The sequence below is a fragment of the Pempheris klunzingeri genome, chromosome 15 (genome assembly GCF_042242105.1).
Source record: "Pempheris klunzingeri isolate RE-2024b chromosome 15, fPemKlu1.hap1, whole genome shotgun sequence".
NCBI classification, from domain to species: domain Eukaryota; kingdom Metazoa; phylum Chordata; class Actinopteri; order Acropomatiformes; family Pempheridae; genus Pempheris; species Pempheris klunzingeri.
This window is the reverse complement of record NC_092026.1, coordinates 24,638,136-24,658,337: the sequence shown is the minus strand read 5'-3', so window position 1 is coordinate 24,658,337 and position 20,202 is coordinate 24,638,136. Positions and strand designations below refer to the sequence as shown.

At 42.9% G+C, this 20,202-nt stretch overlaps 1 protein-coding gene across 1 annotated transcript; it reads left to right on the top strand.

The window, feature by feature from the left end:
- The first annotated feature begins 12,717 nt into the window (after positions 1 to 12,717).
- penka (proenkephalin a) lies at positions 12,718 to 16,894 on the top strand. Its single transcript, XM_070845454.1, has 3 exons — positions 12,718 to 12,952; positions 13,414 to 13,560; positions 15,965 to 16,894. Exons 2-3 carry the CDS (start codon positions 13,417 to 13,419, stop codon positions 16,556 to 16,558), a joined length of 738 nt encoding a protein of 245 aa, XP_070701555.1. The 5' UTR covers positions 12,718 to 12,952; positions 13,414 to 13,416; the 3' UTR covers positions 16,559 to 16,894.
- The last annotated feature ends 3,308 nt before the right edge of the window (positions 16,895 to 20,202 follow it).

Here is a 20,202-nt window from a genome sequence, read left to right as displayed (position 1 = left end):
ATTTTCAATAGGGTTTGGAGAATCACAGCCATCAGCATGAACCACACAATCATACAAACACAACAGACAACGTGTTCGACTTGTCTTTGGCAGAATAGGTACTCTTTTCAGCCAGTGACCCCCTGATGAATGTTGTTTGGACAAAATGGCTTCTTTCTTTCTGATACAAAGCAACTTTTTCTTGATTATTTTCCAGACTGTCTCATCAATTGAGCAGACCTTTATTTTGTTGTTATTGTTGCTGCGGTACTTTCAGGAAATGTGCTCTCCCAGTATCTGATGGTAGCTTCCAGGGCTGTTACATTATGTTTACTGCCTGGCACAAGTACTTTTATCACACCCCAACAACTCAGCACCACGTAGATGTGGAGAAAATGGGAAGGAGAGATGAAAGACAGCATGAAGGGATCTGCAAGAAAGAAGGAAAGAAAGAAATGAATTCTGCTTATCATCAAATTTTGCAGAAGTAATATGTTGTTCATCTGGCTTGCTTTCTGCTGCTCAGCGGCTCAGTCTGACTTTCCCTCCCTACCTTGAATTTTAATCTTACGTCAATGGCCATCACATCCTGTTACAGAGACTGGAACACTTCATTGGCATAAAAGGAGCTGCATCAAGCTGGTTTAAGTCTGTCTGTGAGGATTCTCAGTCATCCAGGTCATAGTTATTACTTAGGAGTTGAGCAAAAGTCAACTGGACTTGTTGAACGTACTTGAAGACGTTTCGCCTCCCGGAAGGCTTCTTCCATTCTAACTGACGGGTAGGGAGGTCAGGCATATAAACACTGTTAGGGTCGTTAGGCCCTGGGTGGGTCCTGTGTGGGTCGTTACCAAGTCGTCATTTGAGTTGTTACGGTCACATGATTCAACACGTGAATGGGTGTTGAGCTGCCTTGTATAAGTCCTATTTATCAGATCGATTTCAGTTTGTACATGACCTCTGTTTACAAGTTAGACATGGAGTTCTGCAAGGTTCAGTGCTTGGACCAATTTTATTCACCTTCATGTTTTGAACACCATTTGCTGGTATTTTCCTGAGTCTGACAGACTTTCCAGCCTTTTCGCAGAGTCCTCGTTGGACCATTACCATTACAAGTATAAGTGGAAATGATTTATACATGTATACAGGTCTACATGTCAAATTTCATTTATATACATTAACATTTTAATTTCTAATTACTAGTAGTGACTTTGATGAGAGAAAGCCACACAAACGCTTAGACTGCTTAGACTTAGACAAGAATCTTCTCAAATTGGCTTTTCAAATGTATTTTCTTGTTGTTTATATCGTACAAAACATCCAGCAGGAGGTGTTATATACACAAGGAAAGTTAATGAGGCGTTAGAGTTGTTGGAAGTACGTTATCTTATTGTGAAAGCCAGTAGTATGGTCCCAGATGTTTTGATAGCACTGATATGCAATTTGCAGACTCGATAACAACTCAATACCCCGCCCTCACTTTCCAAATCAGGAAGTAGCGTAATTTAGAGCACGGCTAGGTCACCAGCGATAGCATCTTTTTGCCGACTCTGCTAAGAAGGAGTCAAAATAAATGGTTAAAAGGATATATGGTTAAAAAGTTAAGAAGTTAGACTTTACTTTAAGACCATAAAACTAACTGAAAATATTACACAAACATTTACATTAGTATTTAAATTTGCTAACGTTCAATCTTGATAGAATGTTAGCAAAAATGTGTCTGCCTTACGTTTTATGCTTCCTCTGGGTAATATCACCAAGAAAGAATAATTTCCACTGTTATCCAGACTATAGCCAATTATACTTATCAATAAAGCCAGATGAATCCAATCAGTTGGCTAAACTCCAAGTCTGCCTTAAGGACATAAAGTCCTGGATGAGCAGCAATTTTCTGCTGTAGAACGACTAAACTGAAGTTATTGTGCTTGGCCCTAAACACCTTAGAGACACATTTTCTAACAGCATAACTACTCTGGATGCCATTACTCTGGCCTCCAGCTCCACTGTGAGGAATCTGGGAGTTATCTTTGATCAGGATTTGTCCTTCAACTCCCACATAAGACATATTTCCAGGACTGCCTTTTTCCATCTACGTAATCTTGCTAAAATCAGGCCCATCCTGTCTATGAATAATGCAGAAAAATTTGTCCACACATTTGTCACTTGTAGGTTGGACTATTGTAACTCCTTATTATCAGGCTGCCCCAATAAGTCCTTAAAGACTCTCCAGCTGGTCCAGAACACTGCTGCTTGTGTACTGACGAGAACTATAACTATACTATACTATAACTCCCAAAAGTTTGGATTCTCCTACCCACTTTATTAACGTTACATTATTTAGACTGAGATCTAGCTGGCTGTGGTTTGGAACATAAAGCGTAGCTGGGGGGGCTAACCTGAATGAGTGAGAGGAACTACTGCCACAGGCCTGTCACACTAAATAACTGAGTTATGTAAACCAGTATATCATAAGGTATAAATGATGACTTACGTGTCAGTGGGCTTTCACTGGCACTGCAGGACGCTGATATTACTCAGGAGTCTGTTGTGTGCATTGCCAGTGTAGGTCACGACTAATGCTGCCTCTGGGATGAAAAACATATTGGAACTCAGTTGCCAGTCAAGACCTCCAACTGACTTAAACCCTTCTTCAGCACTCAGCTCCTGCCCTCTCTTCTCCTCACCTCTTTCTGTTTATGCCCCATACATTCTCTATTTTTCTTCCCTGTTCTTTTATATCTTTTTTCTCTTTTCTTTTCTTTACTTAATTATCTTCACATTTCTCTCACCCCCCCCCCCCCCCCCCCGGTTCCTCTTTTCTGGCCTCGTCCAACCTTATCCTCTCTTTTTCTTTGCTCCATGTTATCCCCCTTTCTCATTCCCCTCTCCTTTTCCTTCTCTTTCGTCCCACTACACTTTCTTTTTTTCCCCAGGAGCAGAGGCACAAGTTATTTCCCTTGTTACCTCTCCCTTACATGAGGGGTATACAAGTGTGGCACTGCCTCAAACCCCTTCTTTTACTCATCTGCCAACCCAATCTGTTCCACTCATCCTCCTCATCATTAATGCCATCTCTCTCTCGCCATCCATTACACTTAGCCTTTCTGTTAGCCTCATCAGAGAGTGCGGCGGGCTGACGGAGCTCTGAGCAGTGTGGTACACATTTGTACCAACTGTAGGGGTGTATGTGTGCGGCTGGTACTGCTGACCCCTCATAAGCCACCATCATCAGAAACAACATAATCATGGTGGGTAAGGGCTTTGGTCAGACTCAAGAGCCATTTTCTCTGAGGACACAATTCCCGCAATGATGCTAACATTAAAGTAAAAGATAACTACATGTAATGATCCAGTGTGTGTGTGTGTGTTAATGGCTTTACATTTTAGGCTACATTTGGTGTTTTGGAGAGGCAGCATGCCATTAAGACCTACAGGTTTACATAGAAGCAGGCACTAAAGCATTTAATCGTTGGTTTCTCTGCTCTGGTTGTAGGTTCATTGGACGTTCCTTGTTTACCTTTTAGAAAAATGTATGCATCTCTCTGTCATCATGCAGCTTGAAGGTTATTTTAAGTGCTGTGAGGACCGACTCTGCTAGATTTGTTGATTTCACAACATTAGCCATGGTAGGACAGCAAAGAAGGACTGCCTCAGCAACGACATTTCCATAAAGATGGAAAGATGACTGATGATCCCATCAGTCATATATCCTGTGAAATATCTCAGCATCAACAATTTTGATTGGCTGCTGGGTGTTAAAAAGTGTTTAAAAAGTGATGATGAACACCCAGTACTTTCAAGAAAACTGTGTCTTCATGTATTTCCAGCAGTGAGTGTCCTCCTTCTGGTCTCCATCCTGTGAACACCACAGGATGAAGACTGTAACGCACAAGCTGCAGGAAGTACACTGCCCTTCTAAACTCACCGACACTTTGGATCACATCATCACGCTGATCACGTCCTTGAACAGTTTACATTAATGATCGTCGCTTATGGGAGCGAGTCTGTGATCCTGAGCTTTTGTTGGTGATCTTCAAAAAATGTCTGTGTGTGAAAAATCGGGGCACAAGTTGGCACAAGCGATCATCCCAAATCCTACATTCAGTTGGCTGCTTCAGGTACAGGGACATGGCTGTTAGCCAGCTAGTCTTGTTGTTAAACATACTGTGAAATTATATTTACTGTTTGCGAGCTGTATGCAGTGTTATTGACTTTGAATCTTGTTAGCATTATGTCAGCTTTGTGGCTAACAGCTCAGCCAAAGGGTTCAATGAGCTGAGCTAGAAATATCTCCCTCTGCCATGTCATAGCTGAGATTTGTCCTATTTACTGATGACTAATGTTTCCATTGCATAGGAATCAAATGGGATGGAAATTATTGATCCACATATTAGTCAAACCCTCAGGCATAACCATAAAAGGTTTTGGCTCGTGACAAGCTGAAGTTTTTAGTTGTAAAATGCATGAAAATATGGCCTTCAGGGGTTAATTCATTAACTCCTAGACACCTCATTGGGCATTATCCCTTACATGTTTAATGCCATTTATGAAATATTAAGTGTCCTTAAAAATACTGACTGAGATTTTAGAATTCAAGATATTGTGGATTTGAACAATGCTGGCATGTACATTGTGAATTTGTAATGTTACAACATTGAATACTTGAAATACATACTTGAAAAGTGAAAACTGATCTGTGATCTGGATGCTCTCTGTTGTGGAGCCCTGATATGTGTTCAGTTAACTCATGTCCATGCCTTGGTATGAATCTGGCACAGTGGAGAGGAAATCTGCCATCATAGCCAGCATGTAGCCACATTGCTTCTCACTGTTTTAGGATCCATTGCAGCAAGCATGGAGGCATGGATCATCTCATCATATCCAAAGTGTGTCCTCCTCAGAATGTATTTGAGGTACATGGAGTGGTACAAATCTGGATTGAATGAAACATTAGAGTCACATCCTGCCATAAAATATATACTAAGCTGAAACCTTTTGTCAGAAACTATATTTGAACGTACCTCTAGTGCTGTTGTGCGGATGCTCCAGGCCTTTCACAGTCTTCACAAGTGCTTTGTGGGCATCACATCCTGGCCTTAGCCAAAGCTTTCATCTCATCATGGGACTCATGCGCACCTGTTTGATGGCTAACCTCTACCTCTAAACCTTAACCATGGAATTAGTGAACTGGTCTCTCCACGCAGTTGATAAAATTTTCAGCACCAGAAGAGCGGTTTCTGGGGAACCGGCATGCCCTCAAGGAACGTTTCCAGCTGGCTACATGGTGGGATAAGTGGAGGATCGTGTGCCTGGCGGACCTGTCCATTGAGGACGTGGAAGATGTCTATCTGTTTGGAACCATGATAACAGGTGTTCTGCTGATTGGATTAGGTATTGCCCTGATTTATCGTCAAAATTGGAAGACGGTGGCAGCAGTCAGGGCCCTTGACTGCTGCCACCGTCTTGGCTATTTGTAACTATAGCCGTTAGTACATGTGAGCTCCAGTATTAGCCGTGAGCCTTCATTTTGCTGCTTTTCCTTGGCAACCAGGGAGCCGAGGCAGTTGTTTTAACTAGAAAAAAACCTCTCTTCTTTTGTAGTAGTCAGTTGAAGTTTGTGACTCTCATCGTTAAATTCATCATCTGAGAGGAACACATCCTGGGACAGACTGCCGTCCTCTACATGGTTATCCAACTCAGTCTCATATTTACCTAAACAAACATAGTCTGTAATAATTATTGGATAGTGGACATCCACTGTACTGCTGCGTTCAACATGTCTGTATCCATCTGAGTTGCTAGATCAGTCTTAGTTGGAGAACATGGTACATTTATGGACTGCTGAACTTCTGGATTGTCAGGGTCCTCCATAATCAGGGTTGTGTCCAATATTTCACCTTCAGAGACAGAACAGCGGGTTGTTTAACTTGTTTAATGTTAATGTTACATCCTAGCAGGAGAGCGCTCAGTGTCTCCTGCTTCACTGTTTCTCAGAGTGCATTTCACTCGCTATCCGAGGGCATTTTCTCCATATGGAAGAAAATTTTAGGTACAGCATTGGGTTTTAGTCTTCACTCACAACCAGCAGCACCTGTGAGCTCTTTTAGAAGCACTGCTTGACAAAATGCATTAAATGCATCAAGAGAGAAGTGGCGAGAACACGGACATGACTCTTTAGGATGTTGTACTTGCCCGCAAGCATTTTCCCTTTGTCGTTCTCCTTTATACTCTTCTTACCACTATTTCATTTGTTTTTTTTTTAGTAGAGGCATATTAAGGCTCGTCAGTCTTACTCGTTCCCCTTAAAGGTTCTCTACATGAGACCCAGAACATGAACACAGCATTAAACAGCTATTGTCTATGTAAAGATACAGTAGAGTCATGGAGACCTGAGCAGAGGAGGAAGTCACTCTCCCTCTGTGTGCGTTGCCATCTGAGCCTCTCTGTTTGTTGTTTTTAGAGCACATTTCATTACAGAGAAACTCAGCATGCTTCACAAAATCACGAAGGAGACATAAAACAACACTAACACTGCTCATAGGCCTGAGAAAACAGGAAGGCTTTGAGTTTAACTTTAAATGTAGAGAAAGTTTTTATTTATCGCAGCTCATTGGGCAGACCATTCCAGAGGAAAGGTCCTCAGTAACTGAAAGCACCTTCACCAGCTCCTGATCTTCTGGGAACAACCAGAAAGCCACAGTCTGAAGACTTGAGAGGTTTGATTGGGGCGTCGTCATTGAGCGGGTCAGAAATGTACTGGGGAGCTGAACCATGCGCTGGGGCTGGATTTATGTATTGGAGTAATGTGATGATGTTTTCTTTCCTTGCTGAATTTTGTAGGAGTTGAAGTCCTTCCTGTTGCGATGATTCAGTGAAAAGAGCTCTGCAGTAATCTAATCAGTTCAAAATGAATGACTGAGCCAGTTTCTTAGAGTAGGTTTATGATATCGGCCTTTTTTTTTACGTTTGATATATTTGATAAGTGGTAGAGTGATGATTTGGTAACATTTGGAATATGGTTTTTAAAGTTTTTGGGAGGGACAACAACAACAGTTTCAGTTTTATTCATGATGAGCTGTATAAAGTGCTGCCTTAAGGTTCAGCCCCCGAAGTGAGAAAAACAGAGGAGCCAACAGGGCAAGTCAGGGTTTTTTAAACTCTACGGTCAAAGTCACCATCTACACATGCACACAAAGAGGTCTAATGGTAAATAGACAATGGGACAAAAGAGCAAGAATTCTCTAAAATCACTTTCCTGCTGTAGTACCTATTATTCGTCAGGAAAACTTAAATACCCCCCTCCCCAACCCCAACCCCCCCAAAGTCAAAGTTTCTTTCTTTTTTTAATTCTTCATTGATTGATTGATTCTTCACACTGTTATTTCTGTCACTTCATATAAAATAAAAAGAGCAGTGTCGGGTTTGAGTCCAGATGGCAGTTGATTAAATCACATTTTACACACAGATCACAGGGGACAAATAAAAAAAAACAAAACACAATGCCAAAGTAGGTGGGAAGCAGAACTGAAATAACAGGGACTATCAAAATTGCTCTTGCTCCACTTATTGTGTAACCTCGCCACATATTTTCTTAAAGCAGACATTTTAATGCGAAAACCATTTTTGAATGTCTTTTCAACAGAAATGATTGTGTCCCTGAACCCTTTAGCTTTGTCCAGTCCTGCAGTGATCTATTTAAACAAGTGATTTGCCAGTTGGTAGTCATAACACCCCCGACCAGGAACACCACACCTGACAAAGTGCACACAACAACAGCTTTCCTTCCCACTTCATTGAAAACAGCACTACTGCATTTTTGATCAGTACACCAATGTTCCATCATTGAACTGAACAGATTAAAAGAGTTCTATATGGTTTAAGCAAGCTGAAATGTAAATAATATCATCAGCTTTAGTCAAACGGCACAGCCAAGAATATAGCTAATGTCGGGTTAATGCTACTGCAAATCATTCTACCTCCTGCCTGGCTCTGCAGCATCCAAGAAATTAGACATTAAAAAGTTGTTACTCAATTTCCCATAAGCACGTCGACAATTCATGTACTGACACACACACCCAGACACACAAACAGCTCATGACTGGCATTGCAGGTTAATCTTTACTGAGGCTCTTGTTCCTGACAAATAAGTGCTGGGAACAAACAGTGAGGCGGCGTGGTGATGTTAGCAGAACGCCTTTTCTTAATTAAAAAGCTTGTCTTTGTAATACCTGCACCAATGATAGCAGCTATCTGTGTGGGGGAGATAAGGTGGGGGAGTGGGGGTTCAGTGAAACTGTTCACGCGTTTGTGCGTGTGGGTGTGAGGAATCTTACCAACCTAACACAGTGATGCAGTGCTTTGAACAAACATTGTTTCTGTGTCTCTGTGGGTGACAGAAATAAATATTCTATATAATGTGTTTTTTACATTAGTAATTCATTTTACACATAATTTGGTAATACATTTATTGAAGCAACAAAAAATCTGAGGAGCCACTTGGGAGCCGAAAGAGCCGGCTCTTTTTAGGGAGCCGAGCCAAAAGAGCCGGCTCTCTAAAAAGAGCCAAAATTCCCATCACTACAAGGCCTGCGGGCCACATCCGGCCCGCGATACAATTATATATGGCCTGCGAGATAATTTCATGTGACGTTCATGCACAACTAAAGCATGTCAGATGTGGTTATATCAAACACTGAATATTCAAAAAGTCAACTGTGACTTGAAGCACAAGACATAATGTTTACTTTGTGTATGGTGCATGGTCAAGTGAACTTCGATTCTCTACCATATTTACTTATGTACCATTTTATTATTCTGAAAAGTGCCATGACTCCCATCACTAGTGGACATTACAAAATTCATGTAAGCCATCCCCTACTTTTTGAGATATCTTGTTTCAAGGATTAATGTTTTGGTTAATATCCACAGGAGCTGAGACATCTTCTCCTGATGGGCCGACTGAAACTCCATCCTCAGGCCACACTAGAATCAGTTGGGTTTTTTTAGTTGTAGCATCTAGGGAGTGTAAATGCAAAATAAATATTATATTATAGATATCATCACATTTACTATGCCAAGTAACGCATCACCAAGCTGTGGTGCACCACCAGGTGTGGAAGCGTGTCACTAGCACATCTCTAGGGCGGATCTCTGTGGAGCACACGCAGTGCTGCTCTCATGCTTGGTGCAGCTGCTTTCCAGTGGAGGCGTAGAGCTGCAGCAGCCGTTCCACCCACATGCATGATGTGTTCAGAAGAGTGACCCTCCTGTTATTACATGGGCTTTACCAGACACAGAAGACTGGACCCCCGCCGTCCAAGGGCTTTCTGTCTCCATCAGAAGCCACCGTGCAGGAGCTCTTGTGTACACCACATTTCCACATCCACCCATTGGACGGAGATTCAGGGCTGTAGGCTAAAAACCTTCCTTTTTGATCAGCTCAGGCTCAGGCCTTGGACCAGCCCCTACTTATGCTGCTATAGACTGCCTGGGGACTCCCCATGATGCACTGGGCTCCTCTCTCCTCCTTTTCCTCTCCATCCTCAGGCAGGTTTTTCACTGTCACCATATTGCTAATTATTAGTCCTATTCCTGTTATCAGTACCCCCCCCCCCCCCCCCCCTCTGTTCAGCCTCCACTCAACACGGACCCTGACAGAACTGCAGCTATATAAATGATTGATGGATTGATGGATGGATTGAATGATTGAATGGTTGATTGATATTTAATATTGTAAAGTAACTTATTACTCTGAAATGAAAGTAACCATTCATGTGTAATGCATGACACAGGAGGTGCCAGGGGGCTGTTGGGCTGGATGCAGAACAGAGAGGGTGGGACAGACAAGGCAGGGGTTTGCATCAGGTGTTGGACTTGCATTATGAAGCTCCTGTCTCTGCCCTCAGGCCTTCAAGTCCTTTAAGAAAAAGAATTGATTAGTCTTTTCACCTTTTTTTCCTGTCAAGGCAGACCACACACTCTCCCTGCAGCTGTTTTACCTCAGCTGGTGCTCTCAGGTTTAGGTACACAAATGACTTGGTTAGATTTAGGGGAACATTGTGGTTTGAGTTAAACTAACTGTTACTAACTGTATGTAAAAATGTCAAATGTAGAGCTTGGTGGGGGAAAAAGAGAAGTGATTACAAAACATTGTCATTAAACGTACACTTTGAGCTCTGCAGACCGACAGGCAGACCGACAGGCACCTAACCTGCTTCATGGAGGCTGATCCCAGTCTTTGAGCCATCAGTCTTGTTCCAGGACTTCCTGTGTGTGTAAAGCAACAAGTACACTTTCCGCTCTGGGTTCCCATTGTACCACCCAGGTTTCAGAAGAGGGGGAAGACAGAATGGTTGAGGATCATCTACATAGCTGTGGCAGAAAAAGGCACATGAGTGAACAACAGAGCTGAGGGACTTGGTGTAAAGAGAAAAGAGGAGGGGGCCCACAATCCTGATGGACCTCAGTAGTGAGGCTGCAGGTTCAGGCACAGATCCTCCCCAAGTGGGCCTGTAAGTGTGGCTAGGATGGTAGGATGGGAGCAGGGGGAGGGCAGAGTTTGGTGCATCAACAGCAGAGTGAGCCACAGTCAAGTCAGTATTTATGGTTATCCAGTTGTTTGGCCACAGAAACTGTTTACATTAGAGCAGCTGAACAGTGAGAATGTGTATTAAGACACAGTAGAGGTGATGATGGAAGGCAGGAGAGGACTGAACGGAGGTTTGTCCAGCTGAGACTGCCTGGTGCAGCACTGGTGGTGAAGCACTGACCGTCGTCAGCAGGTTTTTTTGTTTTCTGGATGAAAGAGGAGCGAGAAAAGATCCAACTGTTTCCCCACTGTTTCCTCCATGAAGACGTGGAGCATTAACCAGTGTTTGCCGATTTAGCTGGCTTAGTGTGGGTGCAGCTAACAAGCAGTGGCAGCTGCTGATTATTCACCTGGGTGAGGCTACGGGCACTGACGGCTGTGTTGTTGTCAGCTCGGAGCACTGAGCCTCGACTTCAGCCGTAGAAAACCAACATTTATTCAACAACTGAATCAGTAAAGCAGTCACAGCTCAGCTTTTCTCACCAAGCAGCCGGATCCTCAGAACACTTTACACACCTTGCTTTTTAAATTCCATATTAAGACAGTACATACAGTCCAGTTCTTCATAAACATAATCCAATATTGTCTTGACCTGGTCGACATACTCTGCTTGTCCACTTAATGTTTAACGGCCTGGTACGATGGGCACATGCAAACAGGAACAAGGTCAATAAAGCCAGAGTCCAGAGCACTGTGCCCCCTTCATATTGATACCATGGTGTGAGGACTACAGACAGAGACAGAGTCCCTGTGGGACGTCTTGACCCTCAGTTGATCACCCATGAATCCCACAGTACTAGAGGGAGGCCAGATCACAGGGCTGGACTATGTTATGTTGAGCCTGAAGCCTGAAAGGTTCCACTGTCACTTTTAACCTGCTATATCACCATGGTGACTGATGCTGCAAACTTAACCTGGCCCAGGCTCTGTTCCGAGATTCATCTTAAATTTAAAGCACCGCCCCCTGTTCCCTGATGGTATTCTCTGTCAGCAAAGTAGATTAATAAATGTGAGAACTTCAGAGAGATGACTGGACGTCTGTGCCGGAGGTTTATCTGCTTCAGCCCCGAGGGTTCATAAATTGGGGATGAACTCTGAGGGAGCACAACTACCATACCATTGGAGTTGTGTGATCACTTCCCAGAGTTCAGGGCAGGATATGACTAACAGCTTATCAGACCAATAGAAGAGCAGCACGACACTCGGAGAAAGGTGCAAACCAAGACACAGAGAAGTCAGTCACACTGATGCTGTGATTGGACATAGAAATCTCATTTCTTTGCTTTGCTGGAGCTCTTTGTCCAGTTTTGAAATGAAGGTAATTTAATTGGTTTTTATAACAAGCTGGACTCCATATAATAACCTCCACTGAGGATAAATCCACAGAGCCACCTGCACGGCTGATTCATCCTAATGGATATCAGTAACATGAGACCTTACCTGACCATATGACGTTTGAAAATAGTTTCTACTCTCAACCAACATGGGCATGTTTCCGCTCATCCGGTCATGTCAAGTTGTGTCGCTGGTAAAAACTCCCACTAAAGATTTCCACACCATGCAGAGCAGCTGGCCGGGTTCACTGCAGCCTCTATTGACTGTGGGATGAGAGTATAGCCTGTAGCACTAATGATTTTCCAATGAGACATCAAACAGAAAACATTGACTACCTGTGGTCAGGAGAGCAGTGACTGCAGTATATTGGATTTTTAATAAAAGAGCAATCACCTCAAACCCTGCAGAGCTGTTTCTCCTGGCAAGAGCCCACGAGAAAGCTGGTGTGATACACACACGACCAGTAGGCTCACATCTGGAGACAATGAAATATTATTTCACACAGAAGCTGCATGGTTATCTCTGTCAGAGCCTTTCTGAGAAGCGATAAAACAGATCACTTGATAGAGTCAGTGTGTGTGTGTGTGTGTGTGTGTGTGTGTGTGTGTGTGTGGTAAAGAGAGGGGGGAGGCTGTCACGTCACATCATCATGCTTATTAACCCCTCCACCCCCAGTCCATTATCCCTGGTGACGTAAGCCACACAAACTCCTTAAAGCAGCGCGCTCTGGAGCTCCGTCACCAGCCGCCGCAGCAGCGCACTAGACACCGGACACCGGACACCTCCAGCGGACTCCACTGCGCTCCCCTTGTTCCCTCTCTGACCGCCACTGCGGTGCTGCACCCTGTGCCACGGAAAACCCGCCGGAGCGCACGGACAGTGTGCGCGCACTGATTGGCTGCACCGTGACCGCTGTGCGCACCGCGTGCTCACACAGGGAGAGCCCACACATAAATTGGGTGCACAGGCTCAACAGTTTCCCACTCTGCCGGAAGCCCGAGGGCACGAGGAAAGCACAGAGCAGTTTAAGTATCCTTGAAATAACAAGAGGTAAGAAAATCACTTCTTCACCAAGAGATGTAGAGGAGACATCTGCTACAAGTACTACTAGTTACTACTACTAGTACTACTGCTACTACTGCTAGTACTACTTGTTACTACTACAAGTAAAACTACAGTTACTGCTACTACTACTACTAGTTACTACTACACTTACTACTACTACTACTACAGCCACAGGCACTGTTAGGACTGTGAGCAGGACCGTAATGATCTGACTGAGACTGTTCTTAATGTTCAGCTGTGTGATGAGCAGGCTGGTGGGAGGGTGAAGCATGTTTAGTTTTAGTGACACTAATGTGTAGAACCTGTAAATACTCTCTTCAGTGATTCCACTGTTAAAAGATATAACATTGTACTCCCTGACTTTTTTTTATCATGATCTGAAATGTTTAACGTTAAGTGTAACTACAATCTGACAAAGCTTGAACTTTGTGTAATCTTCCCCTCAGTCCATGGCTACCCCCGCACACTGCAGCGCCGTGTGGATGCTGATCTTGGGTGCGTGTGTGTCGCTGGTGGTCGGAGCGGACTGCGGGAAGGAGTGTGCACTGTGTGTGTACCGTCTGCTGGGACAGCAGTCTGGTTTCTCCACCCTGGTACTGTCACTTCATTACTGTTCAGTTTCTTTGTGTCTCTGACACACTTTACGTCAAACTCATCCTTCATTGACGAGGTCACAGGGACAGTTTGGTGCCTCATACGTGGGACACCTCATTAGAAATAAAGTCAAGTTAATACAGAGACGGACTCCTCAGCGTGGATGAGGGGTACAGCAGTCTGGTTTCCCCTCCTCACCGAGTCATATTAGAGCAGGTTTATCAGCTCTATCATGTCCAGGGACCAATTAATAGGCTTCTTTTGAAAGGCTACCATTATAATATGAAACAAAATACACCTGGAGTCAATATTTAGCAAACACCTTACTTTATTATTTTTATTAAATTCTATGGATTTCTTTTCTTAAGACTTTCTCCTTTCCTTTCCTGCCTCCTTCAGTGTCTCCTTTCCACTGCGTTCCTTTCATTCTTTGCTTTCCTTATAGCTCCTTTCAAAATAATTTTCCCTCTTTTTTCCCTTCTCTGTCTCCATTCCTCCTCTCCTCTCCCACTCCCCGACCTCTCCTCCTCTCCCATTATAATCTTTATGTTTTCACTTCCTAAATGACAATCCTGTCATTTAAAGCTTTCGAGGCAATAAAGCCTCAACAAATATCCACAATTTCACTGTTCTCCTTTCTATAGCAGACATTTTCTTCCTTTCCTTTCCTCCATACTTTATTCCTCCCCTCCTCTCCCTTTCCTCACTCATCTTCTTTTCCCTTTTGAATCCCTTGTTCAGCCGGTCAATGACTGTAATCATGCTAGTACTGTCGAGTCTTTTTTCCATTCTTCTTCTTTCCTCTTACCTCCTCATTCTCTTTTACTGTCCTCTTTTTCCAGTCACGTTTCCCACTTTTTAGACCAGAGTCATCACCTCAATATCATTCTTTAGCTTTCCGACAAAAAGCATCAATACGAGCACACCGCCGTGTTTTCTCTGTGTTCTGACGGGGTTTTACATGCCGTCTGAGTCTCCTTTGTTTTTCTGCCAATTTCACTGTGTTTGCTTAAGTGATGCAAAAATTCCTTTAATGAGCTTAAAAATAATTTGAAACCTACGGACTAAAACATCGTCACAGCTTCAGTTTGCCTCCAACAGTCTCTTGGCTTATGTCCTATTCAGATTCACTCTGTGGTTTTAAGTCAAAGAATGTTTTAGTAGGTTTTTATGAGCACACGATTCTTTAAAATTACCGCACAATACGTGTCGGAGGACTAGATATGTAGGCACAGAGTGATCAAGTCAGTGAAGAAGGCTTCCATCCTCGAAAATATATGAACAGGATTCCTCTCGTTCAAGATTTTGCAAATCACGTGAAATTCTCTGACACCAAGAACTCAACACTCAAAATACATTTCAACATTTAGACTCCTGCGACAGGAGGGGGGGGGGCAGCATAAAGACAAGATTTATTATTAATAGAAATCTAAATTTAATATTTTTTACATTTAAACCCGGTCAACGTGCCCGTATTTGCTCTTTGCTCTCCCCTTCCCCCCCATAGCATCATTACCAGTTGTTTACTACAAATTATGGCGACCGGAGGGTGCTGCCGTCCCCCCAGCCCCTCAGGTGCCAATATGTCCTCAATTCAATTTTCCTGCTCATTAATTCTGTCTTCATAAGCCAGCGGCACTGAAAGCTCAGCAAGAATCCCTCCTCCATGCCTTCATGTGGGAATTTCTGATGGCTCATATATGTGAAATCTAATGACATATATGACTTTGGGAGCAGGTTATCCAAGCAGTGTGCACCCCCGAGGGCCCCGCAGATCCCTTTAGTCTGATGGTACTCCTGCCACTGGGGTTATATGGACTCACACAGTTGAAGGATGACTGGGATTAGTGGGTGATGGGTCGGTTAGATGAATAGGATACTGTGTCAATGGGTGAGGAGGAGGCTAAGACAGATGTTCTTCAGGGGGAGCTGGTGTTTTTCAAAGCCGTTAATGAAGTAAGTGGGGGACATCGCAGATAAAATGGGTTGTTGTGTTCTCCCAAACCATCTGTTGACTGTTGTCACTTCCATCCTCAACAATTTCTGTTCGGTGCAGTCTTTGTCTGTATTTCTGTAAATGAACACAATGTTGACTGGCAGTGCACATAAGACAGATAGCAGAGGGTTCTCTGTGTGTTTCTGTGTACCTCTGTTTAACTTTCAGTAAAGTCATGAAGCTTAGGGTGGGAAAATGAAACAGCAGTGATGGATGGAATGAGCCACAGAGAACAGTTATCTTCCAGTAGTGAGATGACAAGATTGATATCAGTCTTATGTTTGTTAAAGGGATATTCCAGAACTTGCATTGCAAGCTGGGGAATTGTGCACTGATATTTCTATGGAAGCATGATAGCACGTTCATGTCGGCAACAAAAGTCATGATGATCATTTTGATTTTTCCAGACTTGCTCACTTGAGTGTGAGGGCGGGTTGGACAGCCAGAAGCTCCGTCTGTGCAGAGACTTCCTGTTGGAGGAGGAAAACCAGATTCCTCTGGATGCCAACCCCCGTCAACAGCAGGAACAGGAGGCAGCCATGACAGCTGACGATGAGGATGCAACATCGCCGGAACACCATCTGACCAAGAAGTATGGTGGCTTTATGAAGCGCTATGGTGGTTTCATGTCCCGACGGTCTTCCTCTCCAGAGGGGGCACTAGAAGATCCCGGAAATCGGGATGAGGAAGAAAACGTTCGCCTGGAGATCCTAAAGATTCTCAACGCGGCAGCTGAGCATGGCAGTGAGGGGGATGGTCAGGGAGGTGAAGCGGTGAAGAGATACGGAGGCTTCATGCGTCGAGCTGAGGAAGGGGTGGCGCAGAGCGACCTGCTGGAGGCCGTGTTGGGCCGCGGGCTTAAGAAGCGTTATGGAGGGTTCATGAGGCGCGTGGGCAGGCCTGAGTGGCTGGTGGACAGTAGCAAGAGTGGAGGGGCGTTGAAACGGGCCTGGGAAAACGGCAGCGACCTTCAGAAGAGGTACGGCGGGTTCATGGACTAGGATGCCACAGTTACGACCCTTCAGCCCCCACACCCCTCTGACCCCCTCTCTTCAACCAATCAGCTTGTAGTCTGGACTTGTTGGTGTTTGAATCAACTGCCCACCCACTCTGCTAATCGCATTGCATCATTTGGCTTTGTATGATGTGCTGCTGCCCACTTCATTGGTTGAATTGGTCCTGTAATGGTAAAAATTATAAACGTATATTGTTGAGATGTACACAAATAATTTTTGGTCTGTTTTTGGTTTTCATGAAGATATTATTTATTAAAAGAATCTGTTGATCGAGGTGTGTTGGTCGAGTGTGTCTGATTTTTAAACATGCTTGTGTGTGCACAGTCACACGTTCAAGCATGCAAATATTTGCTATGTTAACATCCGAGAACATCAACACAACATATAACATGATGGAATTTGTTACTTTACATAAGATTGTTACCTAACAAAAGAGAATGTTAATACTGCACTATATATAGAATTTTAAGTAAAATCACAGAAACTTTTCGGCATTTTATGCCTGATTGAATCGAGCAGAAGATGACGTGCAGCAATGGGCCCCAGCCAGATTCAAACCCAGGTCCTTACAGTAAGGACTGAGCTGCAATGGTACGCACTCTTCCAGGTGAACGACTGGGTCATCCAAAGTCCTGGATTGTTAATGCACCTGCACCTGCAGCGCAGTTAGTTGAACTTTACCTGATACTAAATTATGCATGATGTTATTATTGCTATCTCGCTATGCCGTCACTGCTGCTTGTAAAGCTTAATTGCTGTAAGCCAACATAATAATTAAAGCTGATGAGTGCATCAACATTTTTATCAGTTTGCGTCTCCTCTAATCTGGGATTTGGGGGGTGGACGGTGCATGGTAAAATGTCATTGATCACCTTACTTAAAAAAATAGTGACCCTAACTAATTGCTGTTTACTACCAAAATAAACTAAAGTAAAAGTTAAGACAGTCTGGTGAGGAAAATAATGAACCTCATTGGCTTAAGTAAGCTTAAAGTATGAGTGACGTGTTTAATCAAATCTGACAGACTTGGTCATCAGAGTTACCGTTCCTCAGTGTTTCTAAGATGTTTCTAGGAGTTTACAGGCTGCTGTTGTGACAGAATGCATTTTGTACCATGAGTGAAGGTCTGTGCACCATCAGTATTTTCCCTCTAGTGTGAGAGTAATGGGCCAATGATGGCTCATGATGGCTCATCCAGTGGTCATCATCTAACTGCTTAGCGTTCTTGTCGCTGCAATGGCCAGTTTGTGAGACCTGAGCTAAATAGATTTTGGCCCTGAGACACTGATTTAAGTCAATTTCATGAAGTGAGGAGAACTTTTTTTATGACTACTGCTGACTGAGATTTTATTTATCATCTCAATTAATGTTTTTGAGTGAGATGTTCTCTTCAGCTTTAACAATCTAAAATGAATGACCCACTTTACTGAAAAAAAGTCAAGAAACCTATAGTCTCAACTATAGTCCTGGGGGGACAGGGCCACAAAATTATCTTAGCATTTCCAGCAAACCAAAGGGTCAAATAAATTGTTCTGAAGTCTCCCAGACCTACTGACAAGATGCATCTGAGGCCCTTCAGTGATTAGATCTTATATAATATTATACAGTACATGGCAGCGGGCCTCATAAGAAAGTGTAGACACTCGGTTAATGAGCTGTGCGACATTACCATTTTACAACAGGCTCACACAATCACAACTCTAAGTGTAATCTAATTAAAATTATAATGAGGTCCTGTCATTTTTTAATAACTGGTGCTGGGGAGGGAAAGAGTGAAGAAAGTCTATATAGAAAGAGGAATAAACATAAACAAACATAAACCTGTTTCAACATATTTATTGAGATATTATATGAGAGACGTGTTCATTGACCAATAGTCTAACTCATCAGTAGACTCTATATATGATAGACTGTTCATGTTAGACTCATATTATTGGCATGTGTACAGTGAACTTGTCTGCAGTAATGTTGAAACAGCTGGCAAAGCCTCCAGAATTTGAGGTGGCATCAGGCAGTGTTCACACTGTGCTGTTGTCTCCGCTCTCCTCGGCCAAGCATCATAAACATTGCTGTGCAAGATATCCAGATCAAGAGCCAAATTATATTTAAGGTTCATAGTGTTTACTAGATTAATTCATATTTCAAGTGCATAAGAACCTTATGCAATGGAAATACAGTTCAAAGTCTAGCGGCATAAGGTTCTTATGGGATGATAATAATAATAATCATATATTAATAGTAATAGCAATAATAATAATAATTACATTAATTATTAGCTCCCCCCCAAAAATTTAACTGATTTTAACAGATTCTGTTTCATTATATGCTAGAACATCAATGTCGAACTACTGTTAACACTTAAAAACTACAACCAAAATGACCATATTGATAACTAGTACAGGTGAAGGATTTTGGAGTTCTTGGCTGAGTAGAGATTGGCACAAGTATATTCAAAAGCATTCAGAACACACCAAAGGTCAAAACACACAAAACATTAAACTAACTGGACCTAACTGAAGACCAGTGTACCGGTGTATCCAGTTCTCAAAGCTTTTATTCATACATTTTTTTCATGCACTAGTTACTGTATGGTCCAGCTCAAAGGCACAAAGGCAATGACTGCCTGTCAGACCAGGCCAGTCTAATGCTTTCAATATTGAAAAGTTGCTGTGGCCACTGTAAGTAAGGCCTATTATTGTGGCTTTAAGCAGGTTCAAGAGGGCTAGCGACCAGCTTTGGCTTTTATGTTGTTGACTCTATGTGAATAAAATGTAATTGAGCGTGCACTGGAAACCATTGTGTCGGTTGTGGAGAAGCGTGAGTGCTGCAGCTGCACCTCATAGTCCCAGGTAGATCTTATACAGTCTTATATATAGTCTTCAGGCTTTATTAATGACATATTCATCCCAACAAGTCTCAAAGTCTGGATGAGCCTGATCTGCATCAAAATATATCAATATATAAATATATTTTATAAAATAATGACGTGAATATTTTGGATTCGAGGGATCTCTAGTTCCTTGTATCATTCTGATATATAATAATAATAATAATAATAATATAATTATTTTACTTACAGTTACTGCTGTTTTGTATTTATTTTTGTGTGTGTCAAACTGAAGTGTCAAATGTTTGCTGCCATTTGACGTGATTGCAAAACTGATTATGCCTCCCAACTTGCCTGCCTTCCACTTTTCTAGGGTCAGTGGTAATACAACTAAGGGTCTCTGTTCTCTTTCACTAGCAAACCCTGTGGTTCCCCCGAAGAATGTTTTGAGTGGGGGAGTTGTGATTCCCTCTGGATGCCCTGACAACTCCTGCTACACACTTTCCATAAATGTCCTTAGCAAATGATATAAATGGCGTCAGTGCTCCATCAGTATGATATGAAAACTGGCTGGGATAGCCACTTTGTAATTCAATCAACTGCATTTCAGCCTCTTTGCTATGGGTTTTCCAAACCACACAGATTCTGATGATGTTTATTGTCTCATTGATCTAATTTTTCCCTCAATTTCAGCTTTGCTGTGCTTTCTCGAGGACCACCTCTGTGTCTGGAATCAATTCAAGCCCAACTCTTATCACATGCACTCTGCCTGTCACATAGTCTTCCCTACTCAATGTTATAC

Bases quoted from the DNA above. Each gene is read 5' to 3' on its own strand.
- penka (XM_070845454.1), top strand. From the start codon at position 13,417: ATGGCTACCCCCGCACACTGCAGCGCCGTGTGGATGCTGATCTTGGGT. The intron at 13,561-15,964 runs GTACTGTCACTT...TGATTTTTCCAG, and splicing joins AGTCTGGTTTCTCCACCCTG to ACTTGCTCACTTGAGTGTGA.